At 36.9% G+C, this 23,002-nt stretch overlaps 1 protein-coding gene across 1 annotated transcript in view; it reads left to right on the forward strand.

Moving 5' to 3' along the window:
• The window catches only part of LOC140245800 (uncharacterized), a 137,453-nt gene that overhangs the window by 25,532 nt on the left and 88,919 nt on the right, over positions 1–23,002 (forward strand). The window contains 1 exon segment of the mRNA XM_072325314.1: positions 1,187–1,194. Coding sequence (XP_072181415.1) covers positions 1,187–1,194 — 8 coding nt within the window.

Here is a 23,002-nt window from a genome sequence, read left to right on the forward strand (position 1 = left end):
GCAGAGTTAATATCTCCTTCTGTATCCAACACATCAAAAAGGTCATTGACACAAACATATTTCCTCATACCATCATAATTTCCTCTGAAAAATGCATAACGTTCAGGTTTCTCAGTAGATAAGTAGCAACCTGGCAAATAGAGTTCAAATTCAAGAACAAAATGATCACTCTTGCCTACTGGGGAAGATGTGTGTAAAGATTCCACCATATCTTCTTGGTTAGTAAAAACAAGATCCAAGATGTTTGACCTCTGCCCATCTCTTAATCGAGTAGGCTCATTTACTAACTGCATCAGAAATAGATCCTGAATAACTTGAACAAATGCGTTTGCAAAGTCATTTGCACCTGTTCCCTGTACAGCAGGGATCTCCCAATCAATATTTGGCAGGTTAAAATCACCCACGATAAGCAAATTCTTGTACTGAGAATTCTCAACTTCTCGTAAGAGTTGTAACAACGCTGTATTATTCGCTTCGAGGCTATTTGGACTTCTATAAATGCAGCCAAACAATAACTCTTCATTGTTGTCCTTCAGGGAACATCAGACACTTTCTTCAAAATCAGATTTATCAAAGAAAACTTGTTTACAGTGAAGACTCTTTCTGTAATAAATGACAACTCCTCTTCGACACTTGACAGGTAATAACGGACTGTATCCTGGCAACTGAAGTTCACTCTCTTCTATTGAATACAAACTGTTCTTAGGGTATATTCCACCAATGCTATAATATCTGGATTGGTAATGGAAATCCTTGCTTCCAAAATAGATTTCTTATTACTAAGAGAATCAACATTACTCAATACACATGATAAACGATTAACACAGTTTCTTCCTGAAACATGTGTATTGTCACTAAAAACATGACTATAAACCTTACTGTAAACCCAACCTTTAACATCTGCAGTATTACTGCCTGTACTCTTCTCGAAAGGGCTGGCTTCCCTTGTGGCGGGCAGGATCCTTTCTATACTGGGACCTATATAGTCTCCTTTCTTGACTATCTTGTTTCCTCGTATTGTAAATCCACTCTCCTTCACCTTCACCATGTCTTCTCTTCAGTTCCCTAACCAGATCTCTCCTTTCAGCTCTTTCCTTCTTCGTTCTGTCAGGCTGGATATACAGTTTCTTGAAATCATTTGTAGCGAAGCGTAGTTTGCTTGCCCTTGCCTTAGTAGCGGTACAAGATTCAACAGTTGAGAACTCTACCAGTAGAGGGCGTGGACGGGATTTCTCCGATTCAGACTCCTGTTCAGGGTTCCTCTTGCCTAGCCGCCTGCCGCTGCACTCGCTTAACTTGGTAGTCCACCTCGAGATACTCTAAGACTTGGCAGACTTCGGCTCTATCGTGGTATGTACGCTCCTTTGGATCCTCGGAACTAAACTCTGACAAACCTTGTATAATAATGTTGTTTTCTCTTTTCCCTTTCCCTGTCCTCGGCCATCTTTTCTTGGACGATAGACTCGACGGTGGATTCAAGGGCATCGCTATGGGATTCAAAAACATCGCCATGAGTTTTTACGTCTTTAGACTTTATGGTGTCTTTCAAGTCTTTCATGTCGGATTCAATTTTTTTTTGCACAAGTCTTCCACCTTACACCATTTGTCACTTATAGCCTCCAATTTGTCTAACCTCTCAAGTGTCCCTCCAAGGAATTTCCTGCAGCGTTCCTCCACTATTTGGTCAGTTCTCACCGCTTCCAATGCCTTGGCCTCACAAGATGTACAATACCAGTGTGCAGATGATACACTGTTAAACAGACTGAATTCATCTGGTGACAGAGAGCAACAGCTCATGCAGAACCAGTTCTGCCATCTCTCGCACTCAATACTGTTATCTGTGCCAGAGAGAATTCTGCCGCATACACCACAAGTTGTATCCGTGGTTTGCTCATTCAGAGCGCTCTCAGTAGTGGTTTTAACTACTGGAGTGGACTTCTCCTTACCTACGATATTTGTGCTACCCTTTCTACCCTTACTTCTTGTCTGGGTGGTAATTCCCACATCAAACTTATTGGCAGATTTACTACTACTGGGCGCACTCTGAGATCTATGAACCTTATTTTCTGGGCTCGCCACCATTTTCGTACGACTCCTTTGTCTACCCGTGCTTCTCTGGTCTTCCATGTTCCAAATATCTACTGAATACACAACCGTATACAAATTTTATGTCTGGGCATCTATATCAACTAACACAAAGCTGTTATAACGCTGACTCAAATCATAATAATCTTGTTAATAGTAATACACATACCAGCACTAAGCTACCTTACAAAATACAGGTAAAGAACTTCCCAAGCATCACACTACACCATAAACTGTGTATGTAACAAATATCATTCACATACGTGAGTGTTGTGGCATATACTTGTATAATAATCGTGATAACCGAGATCCATAGTCCTATATTCAATTGTCTATAGCTCAATAAAAACTAAATTAAATTAAATTCAGTGAGCCCGAGTGTCTGAACTACGAAACCAATGTACGGTACTGTTACCGGTACTGTGGGGTGTGTAGACCTATACTAAACCAGGCAAATATAACATCCACAATCCGGTATCTTTAATCCTAAACACAAGACTCATAAAACAGTCCCTAGCTCTTTTAAGTTTTACACAAGAGCCACAAACACAGCAGTGAACTCTACTGTATACACAAAAAACCTTCAATCCTTAAATATGTAATTTCCGAAACTCAAAACCAAACTCACGCTAATTTACTCCAGCCAGCAAAAATGTCAGAATTTCAGAACTGGTAGTGGTGCTGCCGCTGATAATTTATGCTAGTAGTATCATAAACTTTCCATAAATAGCCTATAAATACAATCAATCCAAGCATTGCCAGAAGCAGAGATTATATTCTTTCTGCACTGATGAATAAATCTAAAATAAAATTCAGAACCATAATTGTCTTATACTATGTTCTGAATCATATCCTAATAACCAGTGAGTGGCAATGTTGAATGTGCAGTGGCCAGTACAGTGTTGTTCACACTCATTCATAATAACATTTCTAAAAAAAAAAACCACACACAATATCTAAATTACTGCAGCATACGTAATGTTGCATGCAATTCTAGATTCTTATATAACATCACTTTCAATAAGCAACTTATAACTACAGTATTCCATTTATCGTTACATTACGTCCAACAGTGTCACACATTACACAGCAAGCCTATACCAGACATAGTATGAGGCTACAAATTACAATGCAGCTTCATGGTCATGCTACATGTGTACATTCAGTACCCGTGTGTACCGAGTACATTTACACCACACAATGTACAACGGGTATAAACAACATGCATGTGGATATTATAGTCTAGTGGGATTTCTGAAAAAGGGCTCTCCAAAAAGGTGTTAGAGGCATTTTTTTTAGTCAAAGTTGGGAACCAGTCTCTTTTACCTAATTTGAGTATGCTGAATCCGAAAAACCCAGTTCCCAAGCGAAATTCACCGATCTTGACCATCTAATTTGCATTAAAAAATGGCTGCCCAGCCACAGAAATTGTCAGTTTCAGACACGCATTTTGTAGAAATTCTTTGCAAACGAGCTGGATAAAAGTGATTTGAAATCTTTGTACACAGAATGGAATCATAAATCTAAGGGATAAACGTTTCTCAGGTAGTACGTAGTATATTTTATTCATGATTATGCAAATTAGTACTGAAATATGCAGATGATCATATATATATATATATATATATATATATATATATATATATATATATCCATGTATATTAACACTGGAAGAGTATTTATTTTTTTTTTCTTGAGAGGCAAGTTAAACACTAAGATAAGTAAACTTTATGGTTTGGAGGGTTAGAAAAATCCGTTTCCCAAGTGAAATTCACCGATCTTGACCATCTAATTTGCATAAACAAAATGGCGTCCAAGCCGCACAGAAATTTTCAGTTTCAGACATGCATTTTGTAGAAATTCTTTGCAAACGAGCTGAATAAAAGTGATCTGAAATCTTGTGTTCATATAATGGATTTGGCAATTTGAGGGATGTTTCTCAGATGGTAAATAATATATTCTATTCTTGATTATGCAGATTAGTACTAAAATATGCAGATGAAATATATATGTACATTTATAGTAACACTGGAGGAATAATTTTTTCATTTTTTTTTCTTGAGAGGCAAGTTAAACACTAAATAAGACATGTAGACTTTACGGTTTTTAGAGTTAGAAAAAAAAAATCCGGTTCTCAAGTGAAATTCACCGGTCTTGACCATCTAATTTGCATAAACGACTGCCCAGCCACAGAAATTGTCAGTTTCAGACCGGCATTTTCTACAAAATTTTGCAAACGAACGGGAAAAAAAGTGATTTGGTATCTTTGTACGTAGAATGAAATTAGCAATTTGAGGGATAAACGTTTCTCAGGTAGTAAATATGATCTTATTCATAATTATACAAATTAGTAGGCCTGCTGAAATTTGCAGATAAATACATATTAACACCGGAAGAATTTTTTTTTTTATTTAATTCAAGTTAGAACCCGATTCTTAACCCAAATTGATTGCGCTAGGGGAAAAAATCTGGTTCTTGTTCAAGTGAATGAACTTTAACACCTAATTTGGATAATACATATACAAAATGGCTGCAATATAATTGCAAAACGAATTGATGAAAACTCTCTTTACGCGGATCATGACTCAACTTTTAGGGGGGTGGAAAATAATCATCGATCAATGCATTTTGTTCATATGCAACATATTGTTCCAATATGCATATCTGTGGTATCGGCACGGATATTCTATTTACTAGTGAATCAGAGTATGGTAGTCATGACACAAAGTATTCATCATTATTTTCATGTTTCATAACACACACGTGAGTACCACAAGTGTCATGCAAATAACTTTCGGTTTTAGTGATTATATATATCATATTATATCGCACACATTCGTCTACAGGTTGAAATGGGATATAGTGGTTTTACTCTATTTTCTCTTGAGGCATTTCTTTTTTGCACGTCGAAGAAAAACACCTTTAATTTTGCAACAAACAGTGCTGATGTCCCAATAAATGATGTTGTAAGTCCGTTATATGAAATGATATATATTTTATTATATACACACTGACAAAAGATCAAGAAGTTTAAGATCGCGATCTCTTAGATTTCAAAAGGTTTGTTCAGATTGGCAAAATATCGAAAAGTTTAAGATCGCAATCTTTAAGGTCTTGAGGTTTTACAAGTGCGTATGACTGCAAACTTTTCGCGAATTTCCCACTACAACTAAGGATATTCATTTCATCCTATGCCATCCCAAACTTCTCGATCCTTTGCCAGTGTGACCGGACAACAAAACTTGAGATCGCGAAGATTTCGCGATCTTAAACTTTTGCCTAACTTTTTGCCAAACTCTTTGCCGAACTAATCTTTTGCCACTCTGATCGTGCCTTTTCATAATAAACTTAGATAACGATGTTAGAATAGCAGTGAGGGCGAAGAAATGAAAAAAAGACATGTGGCATACATCTATACAGTAGCTATAGATTTGATCCTTTTATACATCTGTTATAAGAATGTAATTTAGTCAACTTCAAAGATAGTTTGAATTATAAAATTGTCTCGGCCATTGCAATCTGCGAAATAAGGGGTTTACACCTCCATGGTCCTTTTTGCTTTTTTTTTCTTCGATATATGTGGATAACATGCCGCCAGTGATATCCATCACGTATTAATGCATTCAATTTATTCTTAACTGGAGGACGCCACGTTTATTTGTCTGTCCCACTTTTGCTAAATTGGTAGATTAAGAGAAGTGATGTACCTTATAATCCGCTTCCATTGATTTATGTCATTTTCTGTATATAGATCATATAATTTTAGATATCAAGCTTAAGTCCATGCTCCATGTTAGGCTATAAGACACATTTGTGATAGATCTCACCAGCTCTGAATCAGATCATAGAAATGACATTCCTAGGAAATAGGCTGGCTAAGAACTAATGAATACTGAATACTCATAAGGAACGATGTTACATACAGAATATTCCAGTTCGTATAAGAGGTAAATGGTAGCTGTTTTGCCCCTCATTATATGCTTTATCAAGTATAGTTTTTGAATATCCATGTTGTCACTTTAATTTCTGCCCAAGAATTAGGACATGGATCTTTTACGGAGGACCAGGGTTTTCAACCACCTTTATTGCGAACGAAGTTACTTTTGTTCCCTTGAGAGATAACATCGATCCGATAGCTACTTTAAAGGCTTTCTTCCGTAGATACTGGAGTTGTGCTTTTTCTGCCAGACTTATACTGACAGTAGCGCTCTTAGTAAAGCAAATGATCAAGAACTCACAATCATCAAGGATGCTGTTTTTACGAAAAGAAACTAGAGGATTTCAAGAACATGGTTGCCATCAGTCGTCTTTATAAGAATAAACTTATAGTCGATTCAAAAGATGCATCACGCAAGCTCGTTTGGCACAAAATGATTATGTTCCGCCCATTTTACAGACAAAAGTAAACTGAACGCTCACGGAAGCAGCTCAAAGACAATACTCCTGTATTAAAAAAAAAAATAATAAGAAGAAAAACCTGCTCACTGTGCCAGTATACCCCAGACAATGGGTGGGAACGTTTTGACTGGTCTACAGCCTGTGCTGATGTATCTAGCTCCAATCCTGCAGAGTTGCCTTGAGATGAATTCATGTGCATGCGAATGTTTCGATGCAAATGTCACAAATCAGGCCTACGATGTACAGCAGTGTGTGCATGTTAGATTAATTCAGCTCGATTGAGAAATAGACTTTTCGACTCATATTATGTTTCTTCGACAGCCAACATATAAAGGTCTTAATGACTGACGAATTATTAAGTCATTAATTCTTTGTTTCTGTTTCCGAGATTCCAGGATTTTTCTTACAATTTCTTTTCTTTTTTTGTCTTTTTTTTTTGTTGAGTCTGCAGAGTGGGTAAAGAGATGACTAAAAAAGATATAAATCATGTTCGCAGACGAGATTTATGAAAGTTGCCACTTGATTCTACATTCAACTGCAGATTAAAATAAATATCAATTCATCCAATGAAAAGGACAAAGTACAGGGAAAGATAAAGTGACCTTGCACTGATTTTTCGAGCAATGTTGATAGTGATGTGATTACCCAATAACTTATCCTTCTTTCATGACGCCATGATACACTTTGATAGCAAGACCTCGTTTTGGTGGAAATATGCATAGAACATTGGTAAATATTTGCATAATTTATTATACAAATGATATGATAGAGATGTGTTGTTTAGTAGTTGCAGTTAATTTTTGTATCTCTTAATCACACCAGGAATCATGAACAGGTCTTGATGTAATAACTGTTATGAACATATTCGTATATTGCGTATAGTGCATATAGTGCGTTGTAGAATCTCGAAACCCGACTGGTCTACGGCGTCTTGAATACCAATTTGCAAACAAATTTCCGAAAGTGTTATTCAGTCTGTTCTTCTTTATTGATTGATTCCAGTACTAGATTTACCTCGGACCCTGACGACACTATAATGTGCACCTTGTTTGCCCGATAACTTAGATGTTTTTCAGTTCGCCAAGGTACATTTTGATGGGAAGACTGTATTTTAGGGCTAATATTCATATAAATGGCCAACTATTTGGATAATTCATTATGCAAACTAGATTAATACGGTATTTCTAATCGCGTTTTTGCTTGTATCTCTTTATCACAAAAGAAACATGAACTTAGGTGTTGATAATATGATAACTATGATTCAGATTCGCGGAAATTTGTTGTAGAATCTCGAAGCCTGTCGTAGTTTAGCCTCTTGCATACCAATTTGCATACGTAATTGCAAATATTGTTATTTATTTTTTTTTTTGGGTCCGAATTGGTTGATTCCATTACTTGATTTTTCCTCGGACTTTGATGACACCATGTACAATTTGTTTGACCGATAGCTTATCTACTTTTCACAACGCCAAGATACATTTTGACTGCAAAACTTTGTTTTAGAGGAAAATATGTTGCGAAAATGAAAAGTACTTGCATAATTTATTATGCAAATGAGATGCGTGTTTATTTCAATATTGAAGTTGATTCTTGTATTTCTTAATCACGCAAGGAATCGTGGACAGGTTTTGATACAATGATAACTATCATTAGGATTATGATTCAGATTCATATATTGCATCAATGCGTTGTAGAATGTAGAAATCTGCCAAATCTGTATACTCTCGTATACTTATTTGCATAAATATTTGCATACGCGTTATTCGATTCTTTTGAATTCATCAATTGCAGAACTCAATTTTGATTGGACTCTGACGACACCATGTACTTTTTGTATGCCCGATAACTTGTTAAAATGACTAAAAACAGAAGTGAACAAGTACTATACATGTGCATGTGCGGTAATGCATTGCTGTATTAGCGGCAACTCCTAATTTGCATATTTCACTTCTTAATTTGCATATATAAGTGAATGTTATAAATAATCGATGACCTAGCTATTGTCTCTGCACCTTGATGTTTGAAATTATTACAATTGTTGCATTGCTGTGGAGAATTTATGGAAATTAGATCATGGAAACACCTTAAAAAAGCAATGGATTGGCGGCCATTATGTTTATGCAAATTAGATGCTCTTAGACTCATAATTCCGCTTGGGAACCGGAATTTTTGGATTCAGCGTACTTGAATTATCCAAAATAGACCGGTTCCCAACTTTTACTAAAAAATGCCTCTAACATTCATATTTTCCCCAAATCCCACTAGACTATTATACATACAATCTTCCGAAATCACCATGAAATACAGCCCATCCTGTCCTCATATAAATCCAGCCTGCACTACTTGTTTTCTTTATCCTCAATTCCTCCAAATCAATTCACAACTCCAAAGATGGAAAAGTGACAAATAAGAATGAAAATCGTCAAAGTGGAGCACCCCATTTTTTCTTCCTACCAGGTGCACAGCACCCTCTTCAAAGTCATGCTAAAGTTCTTAAATCTCCAAATACATGCTCTCCTATTCATCCAATTAACTCTTTAGATGCCACGTTCGCACGTCCGACTCGGTCGACGGCGTGCCAACTTCGCATATTCTGCTCAACAAACAAAGCCGCCAAGACCGATCGATAAACCGCTAATTACTGCTAATCCCGCGGCACAAAGAAAGCGTTTATCGTGCTTTTGTTCCTCTCATATACGGCTTGCATTCTATGTGGTGATCGACTATCAAGCGATGTTCCCAACTAGATTTGCTCGTGTGTCTAAGTTTCTGTCACAGTTTTATGTGCAAAAGTCATGCCCTTACAGTAATGTAGCAACTGGTCATTCAAAAGAAAAATTGAAAATAGAGTCGTCATACAATACATCGAAACAAAGCTTGGCATTTCCTCTTTAACTTTGCCTACTATTATGCTCATCTTAACAGAAATTTGTAAGAGTTATACAAATTGGAAAAACATAATTCTTTCTCGAAGCATGACTACCTACGTGTCTCGGAATAACGTGGCACACAGGGGGTTTCCACCATGGCACATAAAGAGTTAAACCTAGGTCAAGGAAGGTGAACATTCAACACATTTGTGACAAAATTGTCATTTTAATATTTTGCTAATTTTTGTCTCGCCCACCGGAGGTGAAGGCGAGACTAAGGGATCCAAATGGCGTCCGTCCGTCGTCCGTCCGTCGTCCGTCCGTCGTCCGTCACAAATGTTAAAGTTTACCTGCAAGACTCTCTTATGATGCATAACTTGGCAACTGGCACAGCAATGGCAGCCGCACTTCGGTGATAAAAGCACTAGGGGTATCTTCATGTCATGGTGTTGTCGGAGGTCATGTGATGATGTCAAAGGTCATTTTAGGTCATATATCAAAGAGTATGTGCAAGACTCTCTTTTTTATGTTAAAGTTTACCTGCAAGACTCTCTTTTGATAAATAACTTCACATAAGTTGCTTGGATTACAACCTAACTTGGATCATAGATGCACTGGGGGTACCTTCATGTCATGGTGCCGTTGGAGGTCACAGGATAAGGTCAAAGGTCATTTGAGGTCATACGTTAAAGTTTACTTGCAAGACTCTCTTATCACACGTAACTCGACATATGTTGCTACAATGGCAATCAAACTTGGGTGATGGATGCACTGGGGGTACCTTCATGTTATGGTGCCGTAAGAGGTCACATGATAAGGTCAAAGGTCATTTGAGGTCATACGTTAAAGTTTACTTGCAAGACTCTCTTATCACACGTAACTCAGCACATGTTGCTACAATGGCAATCAAATTTGGGTGATGGTAGATGTCTCTTGGGAAGTTGAAGGTAACCACAAGGTCAAAGGTTACAGACAGGGGTCAACGAACTTTTAGGGCCCAATGTTAAGTTTTTAGGGCGCATTTCGTTTATGGCTCATAACTTTTGATCCCTTTGTCCGTTTGTGACCAAACTTGGATGGAAGATGTCCCTTGGGGAGGTGAAGGTCGTCATAAGGTCAAAGGTCACAGACAGGGGTCAACGAATTTTTAGGACCCAATGTTAAGTTTTTAGGGCGCATTTCGTTTATGGCTCATAACTTTTGATCCCTTTGTCCGTTTGTGACCAAACTTGGATGGAAGATGTCCATTGGGGAGGTGAAGGTCGTCATAAGGTCAAAGGTCACAGACAGGGGTCAACAAAGTTTTAGGGCCCAATGTTATGTTTTCAGGGCGCATTTTGATTGTGGCTCATAACTTTTGATCCCTGTGTCCGTTTGTGACCAAACTTGGACGGTAGATGTCCCTTGGGGAGTTAAAGGTCATCAAAATGTCAAATGTCACAGAAAGGGGTCAACAAATTTTTAGGGCCCAATGTTAAGTTTTTATGGCTCGTTTCGATTATGGCTCATTACTTTTGATCCCTTTGTCCGTTTGTGACCAAACTTGGATGGTAAATGTCCCTTAGGGTGTTGAAGGTCACCACAGGGTCAAAGGTCATAAACAGGTCAATTAACTTCTGGGAGTTATACAAATATTAATTCCTTGTACGCGAATGGGCGAGACACAATTTGGCGATTGCCTTGTGTGAAAATGTAATCACAAATTGTCCACATCTACTATATACCTATTAGGAGAACCACGCGTTATGACGGGGGCATACCAGTCGCCATAGCGACATTTCTAGTCAGTAATAGAATTTTTTTGAACGTTTGGCATTTAGTTCATTGGATATACAATATTACTTTTTTTTTTGCACCAATATCCCTCTTTATGCAGCCAAAGTACATTTCTTTCGGCTTTATTTCCTCGGAGATCTACGTTTGTTTCAATGATAGTCCGGCAGCCAAAAACCATTTTTTGGCCGAACTACTTTTGCTCTGATATATTTTTTTTCTATGTTTATTAATCATCTTTGGGGTATCTTCAATTATATTTAGGTGGATGTGGAGCTCTCACCCTTGGGCAATTTCAATTATTCTAAATGGCGTCCAACATGGCCGTCACACAGCCCTCAAAATAGGAAAATGTATGTTATCATGTGTTTTAAGTGCTAGTATACCAGTGTTTGGATTGGAGCATTTGTCCAAAGGTCAAACAACTTGAATAAGATATTTTTGACATTTGTTGCAAGACAGTTGCCATGGTAAACATTGAATAATTAGCTTAAAATCCCTAAAATGCACAAGATGAATATAAAATAATTATGAAATCGGGTTTGTGTGTGTGATTGTTGCATGAGGGACATGTTGACCTGAATGTTTGGCAGAAAATCATGGAACTATTTTACGTACAGGACCTGAGTAGATGGTTGCCATGGATACTTGCTCTTTGGCTGGTTGCAGACATGATATTTAGCATACGAACGTATAGTCCTGGATGTCTTAGAATGTATATGAGTATCCTGCGTATAGTGGAATCTTATCAATCTGTAAAAGAAACTGACTACATTATGTGACACGGGTCTAGGGCAATTACCACCTGGGCAATTATCCCGCACCCTTCCCCTGGCCCTAATCCTAATCCTAATCCTAAACCTAACCCTTACCCTAACCCAAACTCCTAACCCTAAACCTAACCCTCACCATAATCTTTACTCCATCCTTACCACTAACCAGTATTTGGTCGGGGGGTAATTGCCCTCCGGAGGTAATTGCCCGGATACGTGTGACACTGCACCACAAACAAACAAAAAGTTACCTGACATGTATTTTTTGTTAAGACCATATTCTGAAAGAGCAGACGTTCACCTTTAAAATGAGGTATTACTGAAATCAAATGGACTCTTCTAACCTATCTTAACATTGGAAGAAAGCACAAACTCAGGAAAAGTGTGTACTGAGGAAAGAGGCCCTAAAGTACAGTGTCTATTCAAGCGCTTAATCTTTACCAAACCGTGCTGGCCGTGCGATGAATGGGACAAAAAACAAACAAACAAACAAACAAACAAAAAAACAGGAAGTAAGCCACTGGAGTAACAACAATGAAGGAATTATCAGATTAAACTGAAATTAATCATTCCTCATTAACACATTTTGTCCATAAGTAATGTCAACTTCCAAAGCAGTAGCACAATCCTTTCAAAAGTTATTAGAGTTGAAAGTGAAGAGGGGGAACAAGGCTTTTCAGAAATGAAAAAGGGACTGTAAAGACACAACTAATCACACTATTCTGCCAAATAGTATGTTCGAGATAAACTGCTAAAAAAAAAACACACACACACTTTCTCGCCCGTTTTATGATCCCAAATTTTAGTATAATGTAAAGGAAGACTTGCTCTTTCAGAAAATAGGAAAAAGTGAAGATCGGCCATGTTTACCCATTTCACTTATTTTCAGTCCTCACGCAAAATCAGTGTGTGCGACTTTTTGTTCGTTTTGTGATGCACGGTCACATATGGTTGCCATGGGAACTTGCCTTTTTCTTGGTGTTATACATGTTACCATAAGAGTATCATCTGAAGAGATAATTGCCTTTGATGTCTTGAAATATCATAAAATTCTACACATTTACTGGTACATATAAAGAAAATCCAACGATATCAAGTAGTGGAGATAGGGAGTTGAGCCACTTCTTCTATTTTTGGATATGTTTCCTAGTCAATCCTTGCTCACAACAAATGTTTGTTACCAAATCGAAGTACAACTATAAACCTGTCTTGCAGGTATGAAAATTTCTTCTAGGTCTTTGCCTAATTTTAAAAAAAGTGTGCAATTACCGTTGTACAAATGACAAAAAAAAAATCAACATCAGAGATTTCATTCATTTTTCATCAATTCAGAAATTTCAATCCTTAGGAAAACAAGGCAATCAATGGGTGATTTTTGAGAGCCCATACTTCTATCTAGAAACATTTCCAAACTAAAGTCCTTTTTTGTATGTTAAAACAAAATATCAGATACGTTACCAGAGTTAGCATCTTAGAAAACTGTTGATTGTCTGCTTATTTCTTGCTTCAAAGTGGCAATGATAATTTTAAACTACAAACTTAAACATCTACAAACATCATAGAAATATTTTGAAGTCAGCCTTGATGTAACCGGTGATAGAAAAATATTGTGAGTTATAAATGAAGGCTAAATCAAAATCAAGAACATATACACATTTCGGCTTGAAATATGTTACCTCAATCTAACTTTTTACCTGCATTTGAATTATATCAATAATCTCATCGATTATGTATAGAACTTTGTGAACAAGTATTATACTTCTCATAAGTAGCAAATACCAGGTAACATCTTTGCCAGATTAAATACATTTAAGATCGAAAGAAGAACAGTGTGCGGTAACGTATATGACGCATCAGGCGTTCCATTAGTATACAATTTTAAACCATACAACAATCATGCTAGTATATTCATTTAAACTTGTAAGAACATCACATTATGATTATCTTCGTTAGAAGACCGCACTTCTAAACGTAAAGAATGTTCTCGTCATAGATATAAGATTAGATAACTCTTCAATTAAACTTTGAGATGTACGTGAAATACGAAAGCCAAGCAGGCACAAATTCACAATACTTCTTCTCTCATATAGTTTCGAAATTGTGTTATTATGATAAACGGAAGACAGTAAGAATGAAATTGGAAAAGATTTATCTAAATGTACACATGAATTCAATTTTCCTTTGTTCCTGTTTGTAATAAATTAGATCTCAAGAACTAATAAGCAATTGAAACGTATCTGACAAAGTATTTATGTTTAATGACATAATAAAGTACCGATTTGTATCAAAATCCGATCACTCAAATATGTGATTCAAAAACCTGATGCAAAACATTAGATATCAAATCCTATTGTCATTTCCAGAACTTAAACATGCGACGAAGGAAGTGCTCTTAACTTAAACCATAAACCCCATTTTATGTAGGTAAGATGCAAAATTATAATGAACAAAGGTAGACCGTTTATGTAGTTGCGTTTGCTGTGAAGTTGAAAAAAAAAGTGGATACCACACTTCAGCCTTTAACCATACTAACCCCATTTTATGTAGATAAGATGCAAAATTACATGTATAATGAACAAAGGTAGACCGTTTATGTAGTTGCGTTTGCTGTGAAGTTGAAAAAAAAAGGTGGATACCACACTTCAGCCTTTAACCATACTAACCCCATTTTATGTAGATAAGATGCAAAATTACATGTATAATGAACAAAGGTAGACCGTTTATGTAGTTGCGTTTGCTGTGAAGTTGAAAAAAGTGGGTACCACACTTCAGCTTTTGAAGTATTTCTATGCTATCGTGAAACAAAACACACACACACACACACACACACACACAACAAAGCAGAAGTAAAATGAATTGGTAAAATATATCTGACGACACTTTTTGCAAATGCCAAATTAGGTTTTAACTCTTTGCAAGATAATCGAAATTCACTTATACGAAATACTTTATAGAGCATACAACTCTATGGAAAATTAAGTATTTATTTCATGAAATCGGTTTTGCGATGACTGAGATGTCCAAAATAAAGTACAAGAGAGATGTACAAATACAAATATAGATGAGCCACCACACTTTCTTAGGACCTCTTTCCTTTACTTTATTTCGGATATATCGGCCGTTTCAAAAACCGATTTTCATTAAATGAACTTCTAATTCCTCTTAGAACTATTTGTCCTCTTACTGTCATATAGAGCACGTTGTAAACCAGTTAAATCCAGTTGTAACGTTGTAAACCAGTGAAACCAGTTAACCCTTGCTGCACGATACATTTTACTGGTATTACGTATCTGACATGTTGGATGGTAACGTATCTGATGCGCCGTTACCGTTCTCACACTATTATCTACAAAAATATTCAGTTTTTCCAACAATTTCTGTTGTGTCATTTATCATTACATTAAGTATTAAACAGTGTCTGAGCTTTGTACTTATTTACAACATATTATGTTTAAATGAAGCAAAGTTTAGGTATTGTATCTAATATCAGCTCATCGTAACATTAGGCTTCCGCGGCTTCGGATCAGTATATGTATATACAGGCGCGCCGGAAGCAATTTTGGATTGGGGGGGGGGGGGGGGGGGCAAACATTGGAGGGGGCTCAAGATTAGACCATGCATATGTTACACAATATACACATACACACACACACACATCTATATCTTTCACTTGGGAAATTAATGGGGCGGCGCATCGGGCGCAACTGCTGGCAATTACTGGCAGCAACATTAGGAGAATGGCATAACGATTCAATGCGAGCGAGCAAAGCGAGCGAGCTTGAGAATTTTGACATTTTACAGTCCCAAAACTCCCGTTTGTGGCTATATCTTTCGCTTTGGAAATTAAGGGGGGGGCATCGGACGCAACTGCTGGCAATTACTGGCAGCAACATTAGGGGAATGGCAAAACGATTCAATGCGAGCGAGCGAAGCGAGCGAGCTTGAAAATTTTGACATTTTACAGTCCCAAAACTCCCGTTTGTAGCTATATCTATCTTTCACTTTGGAAATTAAGGGGTGGGGGCATCGGGCGCAACTACTGGCAATTACTGTCAGCAACATTAGGAGAATGGCATAACGATTCAATGCGAGCGAGCGAAGCGAGCGAGCTTGAAAATTTTGACATTCTAGAGTCCAACAACTGCCGTCGTAGCTTTGTTTTTCGCTTTAGAAATTAAGGGGGAGGCGCACCGGGCTCAACTGCTGGATGCGAGCGTGCGAAGCGAGCGAGCTTGAAAATTTTGACATTTTACAGTCCAAAAGCTGCCGTTTGTAGCCATATTTTTCCCCTTTTATTCATATATATATACATACTTATTTTATTTTCTTTGTTTATTTATTTATTTTTATTATCATTATTATAATTTTTTTTTTTTGGTGGGGGGCTTTTTTTTTTTTGGGGGGGGGGGGGCAAAAATGCGTTTTGCCCCCCACTTTTTGGATTGGGGGGGCGGCCGCCCCCCCCCCCCCCCCCTGCCCCCCCACTTCCGGCGCCTATGTGTATATATATATATACATATATTAAGCAAGAGATTCAATGAATAAATGTTGTTTCCATGTATGCGTTAAGTTGACTTTGTTTAACACATGAAATTACACGGCCATGCTGCATTTTCTTTGATCTTCTCTTAAGAGTCTGAAAAAAGGGTAACGTATACCTGACGGCGATATGGCGACATGATATAAATGATCTCTCAGAGTAATATCACATTGTTATGTGATATTATTTTTCATTCAGTCACTTGAGGGACAATGGAATGAGGTACACAAGATTTTATTTGAATGATATGTTAATGAGTAATAACTTGTATATGAACACTTCCTGTCCTGGCGACATGGGGTTTTTAGGGTTACATGAAACTTCGGATCATATTTCTAATATTATCCCAGATGTCCAAATAGCTTATTGATATGCATTTAACAGTTCCAACCTCTCGGATGAATTTAACTAAAAAATATAAATATATCTGGGGAACAAAATGTTAATTCAAACTGTATGAACATGCTGGCGACACGGAAATCACAGTTTTGCACCCTTTTTGGGAGAATGGCCCTTTAGAAAAATAAATGCCAGCACTCTGCAGTGTAAGGAGAGTTGAGCCATGTCTTCAGAAGAGATGAGCCACCATTTAGAAGACATGTGCCACTTGTTTGCGACTTGAACCAGGATGTCAAACCATAAAGATTAGATTAAAATATCGGCTTACAAGTAGCCAGAAATAAATCTTAGCTAACAAAATCGGTTTTATCCTAAATTCACGCATAGTATCATCTTCAAAATAATGTAAGAAGTTTGAATACTCATAATATGCTTTTTATTCTTAAACATCCCTCATAATAAGCACTCATATCGGGGCTGGCGCTATGTTTTTAAAGTTAGGCGGTCCAGTTTATTTTTCTGGTGCCACTTTTGGGTGTTACTGACAAGCAAAAAAAAAGGAGGGGGCAAAGAGGGCTTAACTAACTAAAATCGGTTTTATCCTAAATTCAAGCATAGAATCATCTGAAACTTTACGAAATTCAAACACTCATGATATATGGTCTTTATGCTTAAACATCCCTTATAAGAAGCCCTCATATCTGGGCTGGCGCTAGTATACGTTTTTAAATTTAGGCGACCCAGTTTATAATATTTTTGTGCGACTTCTGAGTGTTACTGTCAAGCAAAAAAGAAAAAAAAAAGGAGGGAGAAAAGAGGCTGGGCTTAACTATTATTTTCTGATGCTACTTCCGGGTTAATTGGCTGAATCAGCTGACAAGAAAAAAAGGAGAAGGGGGGGGGAGGGGCTATCCCACTTTTCCAAAGTGTGGTGATCCTAGTGGTAAGACCCTCTGTATGATTATTCCTATGTATTATGCCCCCCCCCCAAAAAAAAAAAAAAAAAAAAAAAAAAGTGAGGCGAGCCCTCACCCCTTACGTGCGTCGGCCTTGTGTATTACAATGAAAAGTAAAGTTTTGCGTGATGATATTTTGCAATGGAACAACTTCAAGTTTGAGGAAGAAAGGTTTGCGGTGACATCATGTGCATGTAGTCCTTAACCGCATCGTTGCTTGGCAGAAGAGTCTAGAAAGAGGATAATTGAAGAGGGAAGCGACATATAGGGATAGCAAGGAGGGCAAAAAGTGAAGAGCGGGGATAGTAATGGATCGGAAGTTGAAGATGTACTAGTGGAGACGAGAAGGGAACAGAGAGAGTGTTATTAAAGGAAGAATAGAGTGAGAATCAAGTAAGATGTTTAAGATTCTTTAAGTGTATTCATCCCCTCCCTTTGTCTTTAATAGATACTATAATCCCTCGCATAATGAAGCACAGAAAAAATAAGCTACTCATCAGAACTGGAACCTGAATTTTAAAAAGTAACAAGACCTAATTTAGAAACCTGCATGTACTACAGAAATGAAACAAGAAAAGTAAGTCATAATATGTTATTTTGGTTATAGAAAATTATAACAAACACATTATTATTTTTCAGAGTGTTTATGCCTTCGACACTTGTATAATATCAATTTCTGTTAAATTGATATGCATGACTCATGAATAAAAACAACAGGAAGTACTGTAAGATAATCAAAAAAAATCATGAAACAAACTGGGTTATTTCATTCTCAAGGATGGTAGTTTTTTACGAACAATGTATGTATTAATGTCAATGCCATGAATGTGCAAATTATTTCATTAGAGCCTTCACCTTGTACCATGTAAGAAGTCTCATTTTGAAATGTTGTTTTACACATAACACTTAATAAACGATTTTGAGGACATTTATGCAGGTTGTAATATTGCACTGTATGTTCCAATAATCTGACAAAACCATGAAATTATTTCACATTGTATGATTTTATTACAACTTGGAATCAAATGAAACCATACATATCACCAGCTAATTTACAGTCGGTTTATCCACCAATAAGTATTCAATAAAGATGTTAGTCTCTTGCCATCTCACTTCAATAATGTCAAACAATTTTGTTGCAATGTATACGTATGCATGTTATGGGACTGTCCTTGAAAGTGACATTGAGCAGTTACCATGGCAACCAGGACATATCAACTTCATATAAGAGAGAGAGGTACCGGTATATGCAACCAATACAGGCACATGTGGAGTAAAGACCTGATATATGATATGTCACATTTTCACATCATTGCTATGCTGCAGTTCAATCCTTGGTTACTTATTCACAATTGAATTCAAGTCTAGATTGCTATGGCAGCTATGGACATAAATAAAGGCTAGATTAATGGTTACTTCATTAAGACTTTCTTTGTAATGGGGTATGCATGTTATTGATATTAAGTTAGTGCACGTCGCACAAATAACAAACATTTTTTTTGTGTAGTTTGCATACTTTTCTAGCTTTTTATGAGGTTTATTCCTATTATTTGATGGTTACCATGGCAACCAGATTCTGCTCATTAACTAAAGACGATAAGGAAAGCTTTTTGGCCAAAAGTCTGCTAAAATCATTCTACAGCTGAGAGTGCACGCTGCCCGCACACACAGAACGCAAAGGTGCACGCTTTGAATTAGTCATGAGCCCACACGGTCTGCCGTATGGCAAGCCTTTTTTACATTTAAAGTTAATTTCTGATATCACGAATTCCATTTTGTGATATCAAAAAATCAATTTGTTTATATCAAGAATTCAATTTGTGATATCAAGAATTAAATTTGTGATATCACAAATTCCCGTAAGTGTAGCACATGAACTTAATTTGTGATATTAAGAAATCGAATTTGTGATATCACAAAATCCCTTTTTGATATCACAAATTCAATTTGTGATATCCGAAATTCGAATTTGTGATATCAAAAATTCAATTTGTGATATCACGGAATGAATTTGCGATATTAGAAATTCGAATTCTTGATATCAAAAATAAGTTTCACGTGAAAAACCAATGGTAATTCGTGATATCACAAAATAGATTTTTGATATCACAAATTTGAATATGTGATATCAGTAATTCACAGGGAATTCGAGCGTTAGTTTTGCGCTGAAATTCAACTGTGAATTCGAGCGTTAGTTGAGAGCAGAAATACACAGGGAATTCGAGCGTTAGTTCAGTGCAGTAAATCACCCCCATTACACAATGGTGCACTCTTGACTAGGTATTAAATTGGTTGTGCTTGCCGAGAAAGATATGATTATCGGACATCATCGAAGAAGAAAATTCCCGTTTTCTACATCTTCTGAGCAACATTATTATAAAGGCATAACTGGTACAGTAGGTGGTCAGTTAATACAAGGGTTCACCGCTGACTTCAGGAAACTTAGAAATGAGAAATACATATCCAGTTTACGTTATAACTCACGGTATATGAAATCATAACTCGTCCAAATGCAGCCACGAATAAACAGTGACGTCATGTCTCATATGATAATGAGCTTCTCTGTGTCGCTGATTGTACTTGGATTGAGGACGAACCTTCTCAGTTTTTTGCCAATTCCGACAAGACCTACAATACAATCACAATAAGTTTAGAATATATTATAGAGAATTTTTCGGCGCGTAATATGGTAGAAGCTCCAGCTTCATGTGCCATTCGGTTGCGAAGATACAGCCTTTCAAATAGGGAGGTATCACTGCATCACACGGCGAATATTTCAGGAAGTGTGTACAATCCTATGGGGCAATTATTCTGAAGTGAAATCACAAAGCTGTTTTTGAGCAGCCAGTCCGACGTTATTAGAAGTCCATTTATTTTCTGATTTTAGTATTCTATAGAAAAATGTCCTAAGACTAGAAAACCGCTAGCCCCAAGTCCACGGACATTACTTACTTTATGATATTTCTCCATTTATGACAGTATGTCGGGTTTTGCTTGTGCGTCTCCATAAGGTTATAACACAAGGTGCGCACGCGCGTGTTCTGTGCGTATTAAAAGACACAAGCTTTCCAAAAGTTATACCAATGTAACTGGTCTTTTAGATGAGTGTTCTTTAGTGGCCTTTAGGCTTCATGGCGGCCATTTTGGACTCCATTTTGAATAATTTAAATTGCCCAAGGGTGAGACCTCCACACCCACCTAAATATCATTGTAGAGACCCAAAAGATGAATAATCAGCAAAGAAAGAAACTATAACAGAGAAAAGGTACTTAGCCCCCGTCGGCTGCTGGAGTATAACCATATTTATAACAATCTCCACCAAAGAAAAGAGATGCAGGAATCGTGTTCTGCAATATATATATATATATATATATATATATATATATATATATATATATGTATATATAATTTCTTTGCAATGTAAGCAGAATAGTCAGAATAGCAGAGATTTCAAGAACTCTGCCGATGTAATTGGGACCTTAAATGTTTTTGTATCTGAGGAGCACAGAACGAATATCATGGACAAATGATTCACATCAAGGCGGTTTATAGCCAAAATTCGTACTATTCCTCCAACCTCACAAAGTGTGTATGGGGGGGGGGGGGGCGGGGGTATAGTGGAATCACTCTGAGGTCGGATGATCAGTAGGTACATGTAGGTCTGTTGCATAACTTGTACATCGAACAGTTTTACTCCGTTTTCATTCCTCCCCCTTTTTTTTGAGTGATTGAGTGATTTTGAGTTAATTTGGCATGTGTGACCACTATAATAGGTTGAGCAAGACACCTTTTTTTTATCAGTATCGAGTAATGCGTTGCATGTTTACGTTAATGGCAAATCAATTACTGAAAAATCACACAGAATAATTATGTATGAAAATTCTCTCACAGTTTCAAAGCAATTCAGTTGAAATCTGGCACATGCAATTGATGCAATGTTTGTGCAAGACACCTCTTTTGTGATTGATGCAAAGTCTGTGGCCATGGCAACATCGGGTTTTTAAAGAAATCATGTAAAATTAGGCGCATCAGATATCTCAGTTTTTGAGCACTTGCGTTGAAACGTAGGAATCGTAACTACAATATGTTAATATGTAAGACACTTTTTGTTAGTGTCAACGTATCTCTCGCCATGGCAATAACATTTTTCTTACACAAATCATTCCAAAATATGTGTATTGGCCTAACTCTCTCAGTGTTAGAACATTTGACTTGAAGTGTTACACATGACGGTGACTGCAGCTGTAGTATGCCGATGTGCAAACTTTACACTTTGTCATTTTTGTCAACGATGTGTTACCATGGTAACAACTAAAACATATTTTTAAAGAAAATTATGCAAATGACCTGCGGATTTAATTGAACTTTAGCATTAGCCTCAGCTTTGGAGCATATTTGACTTGAAATTTTGCACTTGTAACTAATTTGCGTTTTGGATGTTCAGACGCGTCTGTTGTCAATGTTGAAAATGAGTTGTCATGGCGCCAGCATGTTGTACATTAAAAGCATGCAAAATTATTGGGAATTGAATGAATTTCCTCACTTTTTGAGCATCAGACTTAAAAGTTGGCACATGGAAACGCTATAATATTTTGATGTGGAAACTTTGTCCTTTGTGTATGTCGAACAAGGTGTTGCTATACGGTAACATCGTCTGTGTGAAAATCATACCACTCCCCCAGTTTGTGCGCATTTCATCAATGTCAAGCATTGTCTGGCAATGGTAAGAATGATTTTTTATTGGAAATCATTAAACATGAATTGGGTAAGCTCTTTGTTTGTTATCGACTGCTATTGTATGTTGATGTGCAAATTTAATATTTCGTTAATGTTAGATAATGTATTACCATGGTAGCAACATTTATAAATCAAAATCATTCATGTATTATGGATTTGGCAAACTTTCTCATTTTATGAACATTTGACTTGAGATGGAGGACATTTGATATGACATTAATTGTGCAAAAGCACATCTTTTGTCAATGTTGAACAATACTTTTTCGTGGTAAAAGCATTTTTTCAATAAAAATCATACAAAAAATGTTGATTGGGTTAACTCCCCCACTTTTGAGCATTTCACTTGAATTTCTGCCCATGTGACAGCTATAGTATATGTGACCGTGCACAACAAAACAAAAACAAAGTCGCACCCAATAATTTTAAGTGAGGACTCATAAAAGGTGAAATGGTTCAACCAAGTCAATCTTGAGTATTTCATATTTTCTGAAAGAGCTATCCTTCTTTTATATCATGCTTCAGTTAGGTATC

This window comes from Diadema setosum, unplaced genomic scaffold (assembly GCF_964275005.1).
Source record: "Diadema setosum unplaced genomic scaffold, eeDiaSeto1 scaffold_35, whole genome shotgun sequence".
NCBI classification, from domain to species: domain Eukaryota; kingdom Metazoa; phylum Echinodermata; class Echinoidea; order Diadematoida; family Diadematidae; genus Diadema; species Diadema setosum.